This window comes from Colias philodice, chromosome 21, assembly GCF_061535455.1.
Source record: "Colias philodice isolate Cphi_HAF_F1 chromosome 21, ilColPhil1 Martin Lab GWU primary, whole genome shotgun sequence".
Lineage (NCBI taxonomy): Eukaryota > Metazoa > Arthropoda > Insecta > Lepidoptera > Pieridae > Colias > Colias philodice.
Window position 1 is genome coordinate 7,948,336 of NC_143106.1, and position 20,357 is coordinate 7,968,692.

Sequence of the window (20,357 nt, forward strand, 5' to 3'; positions counted from 1 at the left end):
GCTTTTTAGTCGTAGGTTGTTTTGTAAATTAGGTACTAATTGCAAACATAAAGTTGACTTGACTTTAGGAGACAAATTTAATTGCTGTATACATTATTGCGCCATATATTACTATCGCCATATATAAAAAAATCATATCATCTATACTAATATTATAAAGAGGAAAGGTTTGTAATTATGTATGTATGTATGTATGGTTTTCACGCATAGATTACTAGACCGATTTCAAAAATTCTTTCACCATTAGAAAGCTGCATCTTCACTGAGCAACATAGGCTATATTGCATTTTCAAAAAAATTAGAGATCCTTACCAAAAATGCAATAATGTAACCCAAGGTGTAAAAAATTCCTTAATAAAAATTCTGTCATCGCGTGCGCTGCGGAATCTATTCCTTGAAGTACGAGGATGGTTCTTATGAAAAATGTTGTGTGGTTTTATGAAACCACGGTAAAAGTGAAACTTAGGCACAAAATTATCGTATTTGTACGATAATTATCGTACGGTTCGACCGTCACGTGACATGCGCTACACAGACCAAAAAGTTTGAGACGATGTAATAAAAGTTTCACTTTAAAAAAAACGTAAACATGTAGGTACCACGGGCGAAGCCGGGGCGGACCGCTAGTATTCAATAAAGCTATAGGTAATATGTGGCAATAGGAAATTGTCATGTAGAGTCATTTCATTTCGTCAAAAAAATAATAAGATTTTTTTCAATATTCATCATCATTTAATTTATTATTCCAGAAAAACAAAAGTTGAATATAAATCAATCCCTATCAAGACAATAAGAGGGCACAATAACACAAAATATCTTTTTCGGCAAAACTCTATCTAATCTCAAAGTTAAATTGCGTTTGAACTCGATACTTTTGGTTCCGATGAGCGAATCTTTAAAACATAAGATTCTTTTGAGTGAAAGGGGGAAATAAATTCGTTGAATACTTTATTTTATAAATCTATAATGTAATTTCGGCATCTCTACCAGCTGCATAAGAATCTCATACACTATCAAGTAATTATCATCTCTACAAGCATAATATTATGCAAATATAAATAGTTTTATAACGCCACTTAAAATTGGAATAGGTATAGAATCTTAAAAAAAGGTATTTATTTTAATTCTACACGTGTTTAAACGGCTTTATATAAACTTTATAACGTCACTTACCAGCCTATAACCATCTCATAACTTATTCAGCGGCATGGTTACATAGGTGTCAAAACGTCTAACTGCCAACACGTCTAATCCTTCCGAAACAACTTTAATAGCGGCATAAATCAAGCCTTTTGACAATTAAAAACAACTCCAAGTTTGCGACAGCGCTATATCGCTTTATTTCAGCATTCACGTTCAGTAGTAGGAAAGCTGCGATAAGGAGCAGTGCCTCTCGCGAGCGCGCCGGCCGCACTTACTACGGATTCGTTGCGTAGAAAAAGAAAAAAACAAAACGCGCGCGTTTTTCAAAATTAGAATGTGATTTTGACACCCATTAGTTGCCAGTGTTGTCGATGGCAACCAAAAAAAAAGTAATTCGCTTGCCGTCTGTGGTAAGGATTTCGAATCGAATAAGTGTTCGCAAATTAAATTAATATAGTGGCATGTGTCAATGTTATATTTTTTTACAACGGTCACTGCTTGTTTAATTTTTTTATATATTTTCATGCTCACGTATTTTATTATGTATGTATATAAAACATTAACATTATCACCCTATTAATATTGCATGTAGATGTAGCACAAATATAGAAACTTCGTTCAGAAACCTTTCCCTCTGGTCAAGATGTGACCTTCGATTTTTGCACGTTATTTTTACGGTATTGTTGGGGCTTATCCCGCCCTTGTTCTCACATTTATTGAAGTGAAAAACATACATTTGCGTCGAGTCAACATGAATATAGTTTTATGTCAAATTCTTGTAGATCAGCACTACGTTTAATCTTATTTCTTTCTCTTTTTCGTCTCGTATTAATAAACTACAGGAATACAGATTTTTGGCTTACTAAATATAATATTTGACAATCAAATTATAATAAGTATAATATATTTTTGTTTCTCCTTATATTGATTTTATATTATACTATGAAGTTGACGCTGAATATAGAGGCCTATAGAGGCAGTTTCAGTTTGTTTGGTAGGTTACTAGGAAACTTATTAGGAGATTAAATCAAGAATGTCTTTAAAAATATGTACATATGTAATAATAAAATAAAATAGCCTCAGTAAAAAAAATACCTGAAGTCAATGCACTGGCTAAGCTGTGTACATAGTATGCTATGTTTTTATAAATAAAGAGCTCTACTTCAATAGCTATAGAGATATATATCTTTTATATCTAGCTCTTTCTCTATACATTTTAAATAAGTACTTAATTTTGAATAATTGACCGTTTTGTTTTGTTGATGTAATCTATAATAATATGTAATGATGCAAAAAAGTTTTAAGAGTCCAATTCTAATCCAAATAATGTCTCGGAAGAAATCAAACGTAGCAATCAAATCAAGTCTATCCAATTTTAAACAACAAATCCAAGAATTTATAAAGCCAAAGAGCTGTGAGACAAATGCTCTATTACTTAAATTATATTGACTCTGAGTTCCCTCTGATTCTTACATGAATTAATCAAAACTTTGTGACCTCGAGTTTGTGTTCGCGATTTTCTGTGTTGTTAATCTTGGGGTTTGGTTTCAATATCTTGAAAGGTAATTAACAAAAATTGTTTGAAGTGTGAGAAATATAATACTGCCACGGTTCCTTGCGTATATGTTATCTATTATTGTAGTCACATATAAGGTTCGTTTTGCTTTGGGGTTTATTCTCGAATTAAATATAATATTACAGTTACTTGCGAGTATGTTATGTACAATTTTAGATAAACAGTTCATTTTTCTATCTGCATTTTATTTTCTTTGAGTTCTATGAAGGTAGAGATTTCGACCGGGGTAATATACATAGGTATATTAAATATTTATCTAATAGATTCTAAATCTAGGAGGCATACATATAGATAGCATTTATTCATATTATATATACATAAAACATACAACGTAAAACACTAGAGAGCTAACTATAACATTGAATTTTTTATAATTTGAAATTTAAATTAAACTATCTGTGCCACGCGGTATATTATAATATTATGCATGTAGACCATGAAGTGACTGTCTTGTTTTTAATTTTGTGGATAATAATTACAGCATAGTAGTAAAAGCCTTCGTAAATTGATTATAGAGTCATCCAGTTGAAAAATTTGAACAAAATATTCAATTTCTTAAATAAAGGCTAAAGCGTATAATACTGGACTTCAAATAACAAAATTTATTTTTAATATCTTCAATGGGATCTAGATTTATTAAAATTATGAACATTATATTATTAATGCAACGAAATTAGATATTCGCATAATATTTATAATGTATATTCGATGATGGGGCGCAGTTTACAAAACCTTTTTGATGAATTAATAATAATTTGTAAATATATTTTGTTTATATATCCGCTCATAGCTTTGTAACATTTGTTTACATTTCATACTGAATATTAATAGGAAAATAAACACTGTATTGAAATCGTATGGAATTAGCATAAAATAACTATTTGTATTCATTTACATATTAACCCGGAATCAAAATAATAACACTTTCATGTAATTTCGAGATGATACTTTTCGAATTAAGGACATAACGAAGGGTCTTAATCTCTTATATATAAAATTCTCGTGTCACAATGTTAGTCTGCATACTCCTCCGAAACGGGTGGACCGATTCTCATGAAATTTTCTGTGCATATCGGGTAAGTCTGAGAATCGGCCAACATCTATTTTTCATATGTACCACGGGCGAAGCCGGGGCGGACCGCTAGTAAAGTTATAAAAAACAGTACCTAAGTGTGAAAAAATCTCATTAACATAATTTAAATAAATTTTGCTTCCGTGAGACACTCTTGACATCTTTATGAAAATATTCAATGCACAAAGTAAAGTGACCTTCTCCAAAAATATAATTATATCTTCTCAGTTTTCAAATACTAGCTTTATATTCCGGTTGCACTTACCAACCAATGGTGAAACACAAATCCATTTCAATTGGCTCTAAAGAAAGTAATTTACTTGTACACTTGATAAGTAAATATTATATCTACGTGGCAAAACTAGAAAAACTTTAAAGCAATTAATATAATCGCTCATAGATAAATTTATAGATTTTACGTAGTTAATAACGTATCTAAGTACATAACAAGTTTGAATGTAATGCTAACAGAATCAAGAAATTTCTACATACATCCATACTAATATTATAAATGCGAAAGTAACTCTGTCTGTCTGTCTGTTACTCAATCACGCCTTAACTACAGAATCAATTGGCATGAAATTTGGTATAGAGATATTTTGATACCCGAGAAAGGACATAGGATAGGTTTTATCCCGGAAATCCTACGGGAACGGGTTTTTCTTTGAAAACGCGGGCGAAGCCGCGGGCGGAAAGCTAGTAGATAATAATTATACTTTTTTATATATGAGTATTTCAATTTGTTATCGTTTCATTTTATAAAATGAGAGCCCCAGTGTTCCATTGCTACTGAAACCCAGCAATGCATACGAAATCATTATACCGTTCCTACTTACATAAAACCTCCTTTTTCTAACTGCCACAATATACTTCGTATTTTAAATTACAAGAATGAAAAATGTAATTAATCTACGAGTTTAGGAATATCAGGTAATAATAGGATGAAAATAGAATTAATTGTAGCGAACATAATTAGGAAATCTCTCCGGGCGTAATATTTAATTAAATTATTTTTCAACCATCTTCATTAAGAGTTTAAAAATTAACATCCTTTCGTTACTAATTTGCACGGAAATTCACTTTTTAATTCTTTTCCACGCTTTTAAAAGATAAATTAACAAACAAATGGTGCTTGAATGACGTAGCCAGGAAAACCTTTTCCAAGTGAAATGTTGAAGGATCTGTAAGTATTTTTCATGTTTCCTGATCTTACCTTTAACCTTTTTCTTAACAATAAGAAATTTTTACTTAAAAATAATTAATAATAGTTAATTTAAGCGAAGCTCAGTAGGCTAATTTCAAAAATGTTAAAAGATTTTTATTTATTAGAATAAACGCAAACGAGCTGTAAGTCAGTGCTATGATAATATAAACCGCTAAAGCTACATAAAACAGATCAAGTTTAATTAAAAACAAGCAAAGCCAATAAATTCATAAACCTTAAAGCCAGAGTTTAAAGAGATCTTTCCACAAACGTAATCTCTTGTACCAGGAAGTAATACCACTTGCAATTCCAATTAAATATGAGACCCAGACTGTTATAAGACATTGCAGATGAAGCCAAAGCCTCCTTGATACAGTGGTTAACGTTTGAGAGTGAGCCGAGGTGATCCTGGGTTCGATTCCCGGTACATGAAAAAAAATGTCTCGATCTTGTAGGATATACAACAATGATTACTTACTTGTACGTACAGAAAATCGATCAGTGAAACAGATATACGCATCTGCCCTATAACCCACAAGGAGACACGGGAATCTACACTTTTCATAGATAAATTATGTTGTCTACGTATGAAATAAATAATAATTATTTTTTTATAAAGCTGAGACTACTAATGGAAACTGCAGAACGTAGAAAATTTTAGTTATTGCTGTCTTTATTAGACAGCTCTAACTGGTCATCATGAATCGTACTTTTGTCAAATTGTACAAATAGAAGGGTTGAATGGCTGGTACGAAAACACACCGGCCGCGGCGTCTAACGTCTTTAGTGTTTGTAAAAGATAAAAATGGGTATTTGCGGGTTTATGAAATATGTACTGTGTTAAGGTTACGAAGCACTTATTTTCATAAAACATGTATGCATTTGTAGAAATGAGCATGAAATATGGTTGTAAGTATTTTTTTAATGTGAATAAAAATATTGTATGAAGACAGGACGAATTATTATTTAAGGTAAAGCTATGAAAATTTCTAGTTTGTGTTACAAGTTTTCATAACTTAACTTTGTTTATATTTAGAGGAAACTAACTTAACACACTATATTCTATAAGATAGAGCTTAAGAGATTTAATGGCTATGTAGATTACAAAATTTTGTATTTCTCATTGATTTGATGACGATTATTTCTTTAAATGCCCGTACAACATAGAGCTTCAGAAAATGTCTTCCAGCTTCAGAGATCTTAAGCTCTCATTGAATTAGATGAAGTATAAACATTTATCCTTGGATATTGTATTTTTCACCTAAAAACAGTTTGTCTGTACAGCTTTAGCTGAAATCCATTAATCAGACAGTTTACACAGGGCTAAGGACACTTCTTGTGTATTTTGGAATAAATGTACGACAATTTTTCTCCCAAAAAATAAGTAGCTATAAAATATGTCTTCAAGAAAACTTTTTTAATCAAAAATAGATTGGGATGAGTCTTTATTCTAATAATATTTTGTCGTAAACTATTTCATTTCACCAAAAACAACAATAATTGGGTCATGATAAAGTTTTGATTAATGAACATATATAGGTAATATAAACAACTTGTTACGAACAATATAAATGAGATAATATTTCTGTTGATAAATTAATTATTAATCCATCATAATCGAAACAAATAATAAATTGTAGTTTTAGTACTTTATTTAACAACTAGCTGCGCTCCGCGGTTTCACCCGCGTGGCTCCGCTTTTGTTGGTCTTAGCGTGATGATATATAGGTAGTCTATAGCCTTCCTCGATAAATGGGCTATCCAACACCGAAAGAATTTTTCAAATCGGACCCTACTGGTCCGATTTGAAAAATTCTTGAGATTAGCGCGTTCTAACAAACAAACAAACTCTTCAGCTTTATTAGTATAGATTTAAAAATCTCTTAAAAAAATTCAGTCATTTGATAAAATTACTTGTATAATACATATATTTAAAGAAAGTTCACCAACAAGTTTTATTTTTTACATAAAAGCGTAAATAAAAAGACCCCGCCTAAGAATTTTTATCAAGGATCTAGCAACTAGCAAGGCTTTGCTTCTAATGCCACAAGCTCCGAGCAATTTTGTCTCTTAAGCTTCAGTTTTTTAACCGACTTCAAAAAAAGGAGGAGATTATCAATTCGGCCGGCATTTTTTTCTTATAAACCACTTAAATACTTCAAAAAATTCAATGAAAATATATTTCTAATATACCACACTAAATGCTGTAAGTAATTTGTAACTATTTCGTTTTTGGTCATCTTACAAGGTTGTAATTTAGATTTCTTAAATAATATAGTAGGTACTTACGCTAAAACTGATTAGTGAAATGAACTTTTACGGCCGCACTCGGAAAAGGAAGTTACGATATCCTCATACAAAATGTACTTTAAGTAACTCATTTGCAGTAAGTTTCGTGGTTTAAAACATTTATTAAGAACCTCTGTGCTTTTCTAAAATAAAAGTAGAATTCTATAATTCTTGTTATATCATTTAATGAAAAGATAAACTAATTCAAAAATTAAACACTTTAAAACATTTAAGATTTTAATTTATTTATAATATTATAATTCAATATGAATATTGAATCAAGTCAAGCTTCGAAAAGTACAGTGTCAGTCACATGCCTAAAGAATACAGCGAATAATCTTATTATAAATAATGTCTTTTTATCTTTTGAATAGGTTTTTTACTATCATAACATTTTTTTTGTAATATCCCCAACTCAGGAACCAGGAACTAATAAAAAATATGTCACAACCACAAGCTACTTCATCTTAATTTAATGTATAAAAACATACTAAATTATTTCGGATAGGCATGTCTTACTTATTTATCTGACAAATACAAAATGTTCATAAAATAACAAGATTTGATATAAACAAGAACACGTGACAGCTGAGAAGACACGTCTCAATTTGTATATTAATATTATTATGTAGCTGAAATAGAAATTGAAATTATTAGTATGGATATCAGCATGTTTAGTTTGGATTGTAATTACGTTTTTTTGACTTGGTTAGTAAAAAGTTTTTTTTTATGGAAAACAGATTGCTGATAAACATGCATATATAATTTTAAATAAATAATTAGGTATATAGATAATTAACTCCCAGACACAGAGCAAACATCTATGTTCATCACACAAATATTTGCCCCGGGTAGGAATCGAACCCACGACCTCTACCTTGGAAGGCAGGGCCACGACCAACCAAGCCAACCGGTCAGTCAGTTTAGTGATTATGATCTGTTGTTGAAGCTTCTTCACTTGAAAACCTAACAAGCAAATTAATTACTGAAAATTAAATCCATACTAATATTATAAATGCGAAAGTAACTCTGTCTGTCTGTTACTCAATCACGCCTAAACTACTGAAATAATTTTCATGAAATTTGGTATGGAGATATTTGGTACCCGAGAAAGGACATAGGCTACCTTTTATCTCGGGAAAATGACGCAATCCTGGAAATCCCACGGCAACGGGAACTATGCGGGTTTTTCTTTGACTGCGCGGGCGAAGCCGGGGGCGGAAACCTAGTATGTATACAATATTTTTAATTAACTTATTTATTGTCTATAATCTTATTTATTGTCTATACTGATATCACAGTACTGAATAGTTAGTTTGATTGAATACGCTAATCTCAGAAACTACTGGTCCAATTTGAAAATGTCTTGCAGTGTTAGATAGCTCATTTATTGAAGAAGGTTAAAGGCTATATATTATCATCACGCTATGACCAATATGAGTGGAGCAATGTAGATAAAACGGCGAGGCACAGCTAGTATATTATGTATGAAACTAGCTTTTCGCCCGCGGCTTCGCCCGCGTTTTCAAAGAAAAACCCGCGTAGTTCCCGTTCCCGTGGGATTTCCGGGATAAAACCTATCCTATGTGTTAATCTAAGTTACTTTCTATATGTGTGCTAAATTTCATTGCAATCGGTTCAGTAGTATTTGCGTGAAAGAGTAACAAACATCCATACATCCATACTTACAAACTTTCGCCTTTATAATAGTAGTAGGATAGGTTGAATAATATTACTGTTACTAAATTAAGGCTAAATCCCATCACTGTCTAACAATTTCAAGCTATTATAATGAAGAAGATAGGACAGCTGTGACTCCTGAAACACGAGTAGTAATTTTGCGGTTGTCATGGTTACTAGCATTCAAAGTTTCGGTTATATCTTTATGGGAAAGTTTTAGTTAATCTAAGCGCTTATTGTTGTTTTAGTAAGGTTTTAGTTGAATATGTATGTATTCCCTTTCATTTTAAATCTAAATAAATTTACAATACACTAGCGGTCCGCCTCGGCTTCGCCCGTGGTACCTACATGTTTACGTTTTTTTTCATAAGAACCATCCTCGTACTTCAAGGAATAGATTCCGCAGCGCGCGCGATGACAGAATTTCTATTAAGGAATTTTTTACACCTTGGGTTATATTATTGCATTTTTGGTAAGGATCTCTAATTTTTTTGAAAATGCAATATAGCCTATATTGCTCAGTGAAGATGCAGCTTTCTTATGGTGAAAGAATTTTTGAAATCGGTCCAGTAGTTTATGCGTGAAAACCATACATACATACATACATAATTACAAACCTTTCCTCTTTATAATATTATTAGTATTAGTATAGATATAAAATTGTCTGAAATTGTATTATGTTTATTACCTGAATAGAACGCGAAATTGGTTCTCAAACGAAATTTATGTAAAATAAAATAAAATAAAAATAAAAAAAGAGTTTATTTTCTCACATTGGTTACATTAAATAAGTACACATTTCCATTACATATAAATAAGTGTGAGACTGGTGCCTAAACTAGGTAATAAAAATTACCTGTATTTTAGGTCACCAGGCCCCCACTCCTCACTTCGTTGGATCACATTTTATTTATACTTGTTGAGAGAAAAGAAAACACTAGAAATAAGAAAAACTACAAAGAATATATAAACCACTATTATACCAAAGCTCAGTTGTAACCACCAGTCCAGAAAGCAAGGATTTTGTATATTTTAAAATGATATAATTATCATTGTGTTTATTTAGGCAAAATTATATGTCTGTTGTAATAAAAGATAAATATTAGTAATTTTCTGGGATTTGTATTACGTACTGAAATGTTAACATGCTTCTATAGTATATATTATGATTAATATGCTGTTATAGTCATTTATTTTTAACGAGTTGGCTTTTACATTCATGTAAACATTATTCAATTATAAAATACATACTTTGATTTCATATTTTTGAACTGAAGAAAGAGATAGACAGCTTTCTTGTTTAAATACTTGCATTAAAATTTTATGGAAAATCCAGTCACTACATCAAAGAGAAGCAGACCTAGTTTAAGCCCTCATTTTGTTGGAGATAATGTAAACAAATTTAAATTATGTATGTAGATTTCAAAGTTGAGTCTATAAAAACAAATAACAGCGATTTTCAGAAGGGTGACACGAATTATTCGCATGTTTTTGTAACCCAACTTTGTTGTCCTAACTAGCAAAAACAACGATGTTTTATATGCCTTGATAAAGGTTTTCATTTTCAGTAAGTATTATATTATTTATTTTAGTTAAAACGAAAAACTGATTACAGGCATATTCATATTAGAATAATGTATGCGATAAATTCTCTAGGTATATAAGTTAATTATATTAAACAATACGGATATTTTCAAATGAGATATAATTTAAAATTACTAAGCTTTCGCCCACCGCTCTCTATGCTGTTGTCCGGCCCTATTATAGTATCTATGTACAAAAAATAAACACATTTTCACAATAAAGTATTAGTAAAGATCACTAAAGAACGTTGAATCCATTGCGTCTTACATAATATTTTTGCATACATTCACTCTATTATATTTTACAACAATCATAGTCTGTCCAGCCGTATAGATAAAACAACAACATACATAACTATGTACAAATATAACGGCAGTGTTTGATTCAAGTTATTATCTTCAAAGTAAAGTGCAAGTCCATCTCCTAGACACCTAATTGCCTATTGCTTATGGACATAATGTAAAGCTAGCTTCGAATCAAAACACTTACCTACTCTGTCTATTCTAGGAATAAGGGCATTGATTGAACACTAAATTAGCTCTCATCTCAAAGCTTTATTGGCTTGTGTGAGAAATTATTGTTATTCATTTTTAGAACAATATTATTAATAATTATTTTATCTTACTTGTATTGTTTTATTTGGGCAAGATTTTAAAACAACTGTTTTAAAAATACAAATATTTTAAATACAATTTATTAGATTTTTATCTCAACGTCTTATAGTGTGAACTTCATAGAATGCAAAAGATGCTTTTACAGTTTCTTTTGATGAAAGTTTTTATTTTTCTATACTCTCAGTAAAATTGGTCTCTACTTTTACAATTCAGACTGAATACAAACGACTTCATGGGTGTTAATGGTGTAATGTAATATTCTCAAAATCTTGATATATTGTAATACCTACACATAATATTGTTTATAAAGTGTATGGACACACATATTCAATATGCTGATCAAAGCTTTTTGTATATGTATGTGTCCACATTGTTTCCCCGACGCTTTTTACTTTATAATATATTATATTTTAGTCAGTAGTGCTTAACCGTTAACATAAGTAATAAATTTGTGAAAAGGATTAAAAGTAGACTAATAAGTGCTACTCTACTAAGTGTTAAGGTATTAAGTTAGTTAGGGTTTAATTAGTGTTTAGTCAAATATTTTGGCGCTAATATCGTCTTTTTTACTTCTTATCCTGTGCAAAGACCACCTTTTGTACTATTTGCGTCTTTTTAAATATGTGTCTTGAATTTCTATTTTGATGTTGGTCCAATACAATAATTTAAATTAATAAATAAATATTGTACACAGAAGTTTATTGTAAATAATTGCTTATAATCCACATTTACATACGGAACCCGAACAGGGATCGTTGATGACAAAATGGCCGACTGTAGGCTTCGCGACAGCTGTGGGTAATGTTCTGTAATATACGGGAAAAGCGAAGATCATAAATATGTGACAATCCAAGTAGTGACTCATATCAGTAGTGATACATAAGCTTATGTCTGGAAGAATGACTGAATGTGGGTACTTAGTACTATAATAAAGAAACTTGGAGAAGGTGTTGTTTTCCAATGGCATTTTTTATAAATGGGTCCATTAGATTTTGAATCGGAATAATAATAAACACTTTATTGCACACACAAACAAAACAAAATCAAACAAAAAATACAAACAAAGTAATATAGAGCGGTACAAAATAGGCGGCCTTATCGCTAAGAAGCGATGTCTTCCAGGCAACCTTAGGATATAGGAAAAGTTTGAATAAAAATAAACAATTGGAAAGTAGAAGGAGCATAGCGAAACATAATAAAAGGTGCAAATAAAAGTAGTAAATAGATACATAAATACAAATATTAAAATAATCTTTAAAATAAATCTGTAAAAGTGCGCAAACAAACGTACTTACCTATTCAAATTTAAGTTACTTAAAAGTTTTAAGTATATTACTCAATCTTTAAATTTCGATCATTCTTATTAAGGACGTCTTGCAGGAAGAACGACATTTGAATCATCATAATATTATTATTAGGTGCTAGCTGCGCTTCGCGGTTTCACCCGCGCGGCTCCGCTTCTGTTAATCTTATCGTAATGATATATTATAGTCTATATAGCCTTCTTCGATAAATGGGCTATCTAACACCGAAATAATTTTTCAAATCAGAACAGTAGTTCCCGAGATTAGCGCGTTCAAACAAACAAACAAACTCTTCAGCTTTATAATATTAGTATAGATGGGACATGGGTATTATCATTTCGGAAAACTGTTTCAACAGTAGACAAGAAACTCTGTAGGTACATAATATGATTATCGAAACATTATGTAACATGTTACATGTACGTTATATCAACGATGTTCTGCTTGATAGAAATTGTTTTCTTTCTATAGATATCTTTCGTCTATACAAATATTATAAAGAGGAAAGGTTTGATTTTTTGTTTGTTTGTTTGTATGAATTGAATAGGCTCCGAAACTACTTGGCAGATTTGAAAAATTCTTTCACTGTTGGAAAGCTACATCATTTCTGAGTGACATAGGCTAGGTTTTATCCCGGAAATCCCACGGGAACGGGAACTATGCGGGTTTTTTTTTGAAAACGCGGGCGAAGCCGCAGGCGGAATGCTAGTAAGAAATAACCCAGTAGTCTCAGTGAATATCGTCATAGAAACCTTACTATAATTGACTTACCTCTACAATTCGTCGGCTTATATCCTCCTTAAATAGTAATCCTTTTAAAATAATATTTACTTATGAATTGTAACACCATATTATATTATGATAAGCTTTTTGGAATACCTATTGTTGTGTGTAGTGACAACTTCAAGTGGTTTAAAATCCCTTTTCAAAAAAATTATCGAGAAACGAAAATGCAATGACCCGTAAGAAAAACAAAGCCTTTTTACATTGCTATAGAGAATAGGCTATTTAACAAACAAAATAATTATGCTCAGGTACATTAGAAACGGTACATGAAACTAATGTTAGAATCTCATTTTCTGTGGTATATTTTGTATCTAAATAAATAGGTACCTATTAGGATTTCCTTAATCTTAAATGTGTCTTTTGAAAAATAAAACACAGTTTTATGACGAAAGAAATGAGCAAAATAATAAAGAGATTATTATTTCCTAAAAACAATTATCTATATTACGGTACTTTGTTTGTTTTTCGAACGTGCTTTACAAAAGTTTAACTCTTAACTTTTTTAACTAATGCACATAGATAATAATAATCATGTTTAAAATTGTATTAAGTTGTTTTAAAATAATAAGTTATTTTCATTTTGTTAGTAGAATTCAGTTCAGAATATTCATATAATATTTATGTCGTTATAATATCTTATTCATACAAGCAGAATCAATATATATAAAACTCAAAGGTGACTGATATTATAGTGATCTATCAACGCACAGCCCAAACCACTGGACGTATCGGGCTGAAATTTGGCATGCAGGTAGATGTTAGGACGTAGGCATCCGCTAAGAAAGGATTTCCCGAAATTCTTGCGGGAACCGGGAAAAACGGGGATGCACGTACAAAGTCGTGGGCGGAAGCTAGTCTTTAATACTTATATTACGGGAATTTCGATTTCCCTGAATCTGATAAAGATTCCATATTATTCTCAGAACTCAAGTACCTACCGTTAAAACTCGTACTCCATTAATTTTGTCCCGTGTAATTACAAAGTTTACATAATTTGTTACCTTTAATTGGTGCTCCCTGGGGATATTAAGTGCATCAACATTGGTTTAATTTAACTTATTTATTTAAATTATTTTATATTACACCGAAGAACAGACCGAATTGTAACTCTAAATATTTCTTACCACTATAAAAACAGTTGTGGTAAAGTATAGAAATCATTCAGCCTTAAATGTAATGTCGTATTCAAACTTATTTTAGGTCTTTAATGTATATAGCACAGATAATATAATTCTATCCATAGTGTAACCTTCATACTTATAGCCAATCTAAAGTAACCTCTTGATTTTATTTCATTCGAAGAATAAATTTCATTCAATCAAGTCACTCGAAATCATCTGTCTTCTAAAAACTAAACAAAATGTTTACTTCAAGTGTTTTTCGAAGGGACACATAAATAATTGTATTTGTGAATTCTCCTTTTACAATTCAATTCAATTGAAACGTTTCTTAAACAACACCGATTCAATTAAGGTTCGACATTGGCATTACCAAAGATTTTATTACTGGTTTCTGTTCATTTGAATAATAAAACATTCTGGAGGTCTGAAGGGCACATAAATAAACTGTTGTTCGAAGGTCAATGGTCTAGGAATAGATACGAAAAGACGTTTAGATTATCCATCAATTTCCAAGGGATTTATTTCTTATCTGAACATAAATTGTACGTAAGCACTAGTAGGTATAGAATTTCAATCGAACGATTTTGTTTTAAAGTAGAAAATAGTATAAAAAACCAGTATATTATTATGATTTCTGTTTTATATTAATGCATAGGAGACAATTCGTTTCTCCAATTGTAAGTTAGTACTTTCGTACATTATACAGTATATTAAATAAGTAGGTCCAGTATCTATATTCTATAACGTCGAATATCGCATTTAAAGATACGTATCCTATATTATCTTGAAACTGTTTATTTTATGACTTAACTTAACCACCGTTCTTTGAGTATGTAGAAACGCGCGAGTTTACGAGCAGATCTAAAAAATATCAATTTTCTTCAGTATATCATAAAATAAAAATGTCGTGCGTAAAGTTAAAGGTACGCAACATAAGAGGTAGCGGAATAGATAAGAGCGGAAATAAACTGACCTTACGCTTAAACAATCAAAGTAAATGCTTTTAAGTCGTAAAAATATTTTAAAACATTTCATTGTCACGCAGATAAAAAGACATATTATTTTTAAAATTATTATAAACTAGAGGTCCGCCCTGGCTTCGCCCGTGGTACATATTTCGCAATAAAAGGTAGCCTATGTCCTTTCTCGGGTATCAAAATATCTCCATACCAAATTTCATGCAAATTGGTTCAGTAGTTTAGGCGTGATTGAGTAACAGACAGACAGACAGAGTTACTTTCGCATTTATAATATTAAGTAGTATGGATTTTGACCGACTGTCAAATTGTCAAACATAGAGCCAGCTTAATTTATTCTTGTAGTAACTTAAAGCATATAGAAGTAGGATATAGTTATGTTATATAAGTTAGGATAAGTGATAAAAATATACCATATATACTCAGTATTTTATTAAGCACCGCTAATCGTTTATCACTTAGAGCGTCGATATAAATAAAAAATAGTTATTTTATCGCTACCGCTTATGCACAAAGCTAGCTCAGCGACTTGTATGGCGTTTTTAATGCGAAATACTTACCCAAATATAATGTTCCCGGAAACTTAAGTTTTATATTTATGTTTGTGTGTTAAATTGTACTGAAATTTAATGGCTTTCAGGTTCTTTTGTGGGAGATTTCATAGGAATAGTTGCAGTGTCAGATAAGTTTCAACTATCAGAAAAAAGAGCGTGTGTGCCGAGCACACGTGTCAGAAGTGATTCTTCTTTGGCAATATTACAAAATCGTAATCGCCTTACTCCATGACGTAATTACGAATTATAATATATTATTTTAAGATTAAAACGAACACTTTAATAGTATAGGTAGTAGGTACTCGAATGTTTATAAAATAAAAATATCTTGTTACACGTAATTCTGTGTGAATGAGGTCGTCGCTCAAGTATGTTCACATAGCCGATAATTTTAATTCACTAATTTACTATTTCATTTAGAAGTTTAGCTATACTCCATTTATAATTTTCTATTCAGAAATAACTTCTATACCAATTTGTTATATTGACAAATAAGTGCAAACCATAATCTGTAGCCATGCTTTAATTCTAATAATAAAAATATAGAGTTTAACATACCAGTTTCGAATTTTTACACGCTTTATATTAGCTTCACCTGTATGTTTGTTTGTAACCGACTTCTTTGGGCGCGATTTTGACCCACTTTAAACGGCCAGATTTCGTTCAAACTTTGTAGATTTATTGAGGACCGATGACAATACACTAATTTGATAAAATTTTCTATTTTTTAGTTCGGTTTTCTATAAAAAGCGTGTTTTTTAGTTTTTTTAAACTATTATTTTTATTTATTTTGTTTCTAGGAAAGACTTAAACTTATCTAGTTATTATTATTATGATAAAACTAAACGGAAGATAGGAAATGGTTTATTCATGAGTTTAATTTCTGCACCAAACTTTGTTTTCCAATAATAAGGTTTCCATCTCAACGTTACATTGTTGAATTATTCTCCATAGAAAATAATTATTCTGACTTAAAATGGCTACGTTTATTGTTGCATAATTAGAGGTTAAAACATGCATTTCTATCATTTACAGTGTATTTCATTTTGCTTATAAATAAAGATTATTTGCACGTATTATTTGTTCTCAGTGCAGATACAGAAACTCCCTACGACGCGGCCGCTAACCATCTGTGGCTGTTAGACAATTTTATAGCATCGATTATTTGTTAAATTACTATAAATACCAATGCATTTATCCCTTATAAGACTAGATCAAATAGCACCGAGTCTCTCTCTCATAATTACTTGTGCAATTACATTGCTTGGAAGTGTCATGCCGACATACTTTGTACTTAAGTGTTCGTGTGTGTAACTTATTGTACGTGTCAGGTGATACTTAGATATTATATGATTGTTTGAAGAAATGCAATGATAGAGATTCTCTAGGAAAGATAGTCTATAATTTAACTATGTATGTATACATATATAAAGACTCGATATATTATAAATGATATATACATTTAATTGGCCGTCATTTCGTTCGTATTTAGGTATAACCTCCACGTATCCAGGTGAAATATTTATATATCACCAACTAGATGAGATACGTTTATCTACAGCCTACGTCAATCTCATACATTCGTAGTCTATTCTATTGAACGCTACGCTAACAGAAAGCCACTTGACTGGGGGGGCAGATCTGTTTCAGATTTAACTAATGTATTTTCATCGATACCTATATCTTTACTAAAAGGCAGACGAGAGTCTTTAGACTGGGAAGTCTAATTCCACCAGGTGATTTTCGTTTACCTACCTATACATAAAAATATAACTTTACTGACCTGCATATTTTTACACATTTTCTAGTTGTATTCAAGTAATATTATAAGTAATTGAAACACGCGGCAGTTCTCTACACTTAATATTTTCATCTATTAATTTTCTTGTAACAGCCATATCACATCATAGCCAAGTGGGTCATAAACATGTAATTTTATTTCACGACTTAACTACGTACTTTTTTAGGTTATTTTATCATATTGCACTACTAAAGCTTAACTAAAAAAAAAACAAATATAGCGTTAAAAATAGTTCTAACATTGTTTCTGTATATACGAGAATTGCGGTCTTAAACTAGGTGAAGTAATTATCACCGATAACATTCCAAGCTAAAATAAAACTAGTTTTACGAAAAATACTATTAATTAAGACCAAAGACTAACTTTTAATTGTATAAATAAACATTACGTTTGTCACAAATGTGTTTATTATACACCAATTTTGCATTATTTATGACATTTTTAATTCTTATTTTTACTGATCTGTTGAGTGTGTTTCTACTTTTATATTGGTTTTCAAATATGTAAGTGTTCCAGTTGGTTAGCGTGTAAATGATATCACTAAAAGTATGTCTCTGATGAAGCCATATAATTATAAATCTAACAGGGAATGCATTTTCTTCTACAAAAAATAATTACGTACGTGACATTAAGTCCTAATTTTATTAATAACTAGCGGTCCGCCCCGGCTTCGCCCGTGGTACATATTTACGTTTTCTCTACATAAAAACCATCCTCGTACTTCAAGGAATATAATAAAAAAAGAATTATCGAAATCGGTTCAGCCGTTCTCGAGTTATGCGCTTACCAACACATTTTGCGATTCATTTTTAGATATAAGACTAGCGGTCCGCCCCGGCTTCGCCCGTGGTACATATTTACGTTTTCTCTACATAAGAACCATCCTCGTACTTCAAGGAATATAATAAAAAAAGAATTATCGAAATCGGTTCAGCCGTTCTCAAGTTATGCGCTTACCAACACATTTTAGGATTCATTTTTATATTATAGAAGACTAGCGGTCCGCCCCGGCTTCGCCCGTGGTACATATTTACGTTTTCTCTACATAAAAACCATCCTCGTACTTCAAGGAATATAATAAAAAAAAGAATTATCGAAATCGGTTCAGCCGTTCTCGAGTTATGCGCTTACCAACACATTTTGCGATTCATTTTTATATATAAGAAAGAAGATAGATTTATATTATAGATTAAAGTAAAATATTTAAAAGGTATTGTTATTAAAAAAAGTAGCCCTTAAGGTTAATTATTTCTATCAACAAAAGAAACTACTACAAAGTTGTCGCGTAAATAAAATGATATTCATCTAAAACTTTTCCATTCACTGCGACAAATAAAGAAAAGTTATCTTCTAGGTCTAACAGATCCTAGTCAAATAAGGGTCAAACCCTTCAGCTTTTCAACTCATTTAACCTTTGAATTAGAAGTTGATTAAATAATTAAATTACTGATTCCTACAGATACGGGCATTTTACATTTCTCTTTTACTTACATTCTAAAGGATTAGGCCATAAAGCGTATCAAATTGAAATTACGAAATTTGCAAATTTTATTTGTAAATTATTGGTTTATAATGTGTAAATTGGTGTGGTATATCACAAAGCGTTTTATATAATATATATTTTAGTATGGAATATTTAAAGATTGTGATATTTTTCGCATCGATCAAAGAATAACATCGTATACGTTTCCAAATCCGTGTAAAATCCTAAAGTATATAAACGTAGCAATACTTAATGTAAAGCAATATCTTTAAATACTGTGTTTTAAAAAAAGTAACAGTAACTAATATGTAAAATCAACCTCATTGACTAATAGATTTATCGACATACATGTTCAAATGAAAAAGAATTTCGAGCTTGTGAGTTTCTCCATCGAACCGGTAATTTTCCAATCTGATCGAGAATGTATCCAAATGGTTATGTTAAGTTGGTACTAATCGACACCCCGTGGTGTGAACGACAGAGAATTGGCTTCCCGTTGTCTTTTGTGGCCAATTTTAAGATTCTATTTGTTCTTTTATATGGAGGTTCATAGTTACCAGATGGTATATTATTTGACCATCAATGACAACGGTACTTGGTATGAAGATATAAATAAAACAGCATAGGCTAATTATTAACATATTTTTTATTAATTTAACTATAAGTAAAATACTTTGAATTTTCTCTCGTATACTAAATGATTTGAGTGTGGTCATTTTATTTGTATTTTTGACGTGAGAACGTCTTATAATTCGATAGAGCCAGCTGCACGCACGAAAAAACATGACTCATGTGGCGTTACCTCGATCTGAGGCGTTCCGTAAGGCTTGAAGTGCAAGCGAGAGCGCGGAACGATTTTTTATGTAAATTAATTATGGTAGGTATGTTAAATTACTATATCCAAATATTAATTGCACAATATTTTAGAAACATCAAATTATACATTTACGTATCGTTTTCAAATATATTTACAATGAGAAGAAGTTACGTTTTATAAGTTCTAGAAGTTTCTACAATGTCCCTGGCGACTCCATTCTCATGTGAATGTCCAGGTGCAAATTACGTCATCGCCAATGAGCTCTTTGCGAATGTCATTTTGATTAATTATGAATATTTCACCATTTACTAATTGATTACTTCTATTGAGAGGTTCACTTCATTTTGGTAAT

At 31.0% G+C, this 20,357-nt stretch overlaps 1 protein-coding gene across 4 annotated transcripts in view; it reads left to right on the plus strand.

The window, feature by feature from the left end:
• Positions 1-1,353: 1,353 nt before the first annotated feature.
• Positions 1,354-20,357, plus strand: part of LOC149479070 (uncharacterized) — an 86,409-nt gene continuing 67,405 nt past the window's right edge. For 3 of the 4 annotated variants that reach the window (XM_089708812.1, XM_089708808.1, XM_089708810.1), the window contains exon 1: positions 1,362-1,553. Coding sequence is in view for 1 of the 4 variants with exons in the window: in XM_089708809.1 (XP_089564935.1) it covers positions 1,515-1,553 (39 nt within the window). In the remaining 3 variants the exon portion in view is untranslated. Of the gene's footprint in view, positions 1,554-20,357 lie in introns of all 4 variants that reach the window. The other variant, XM_089708809.1, reaches the window with a different exon arrangement.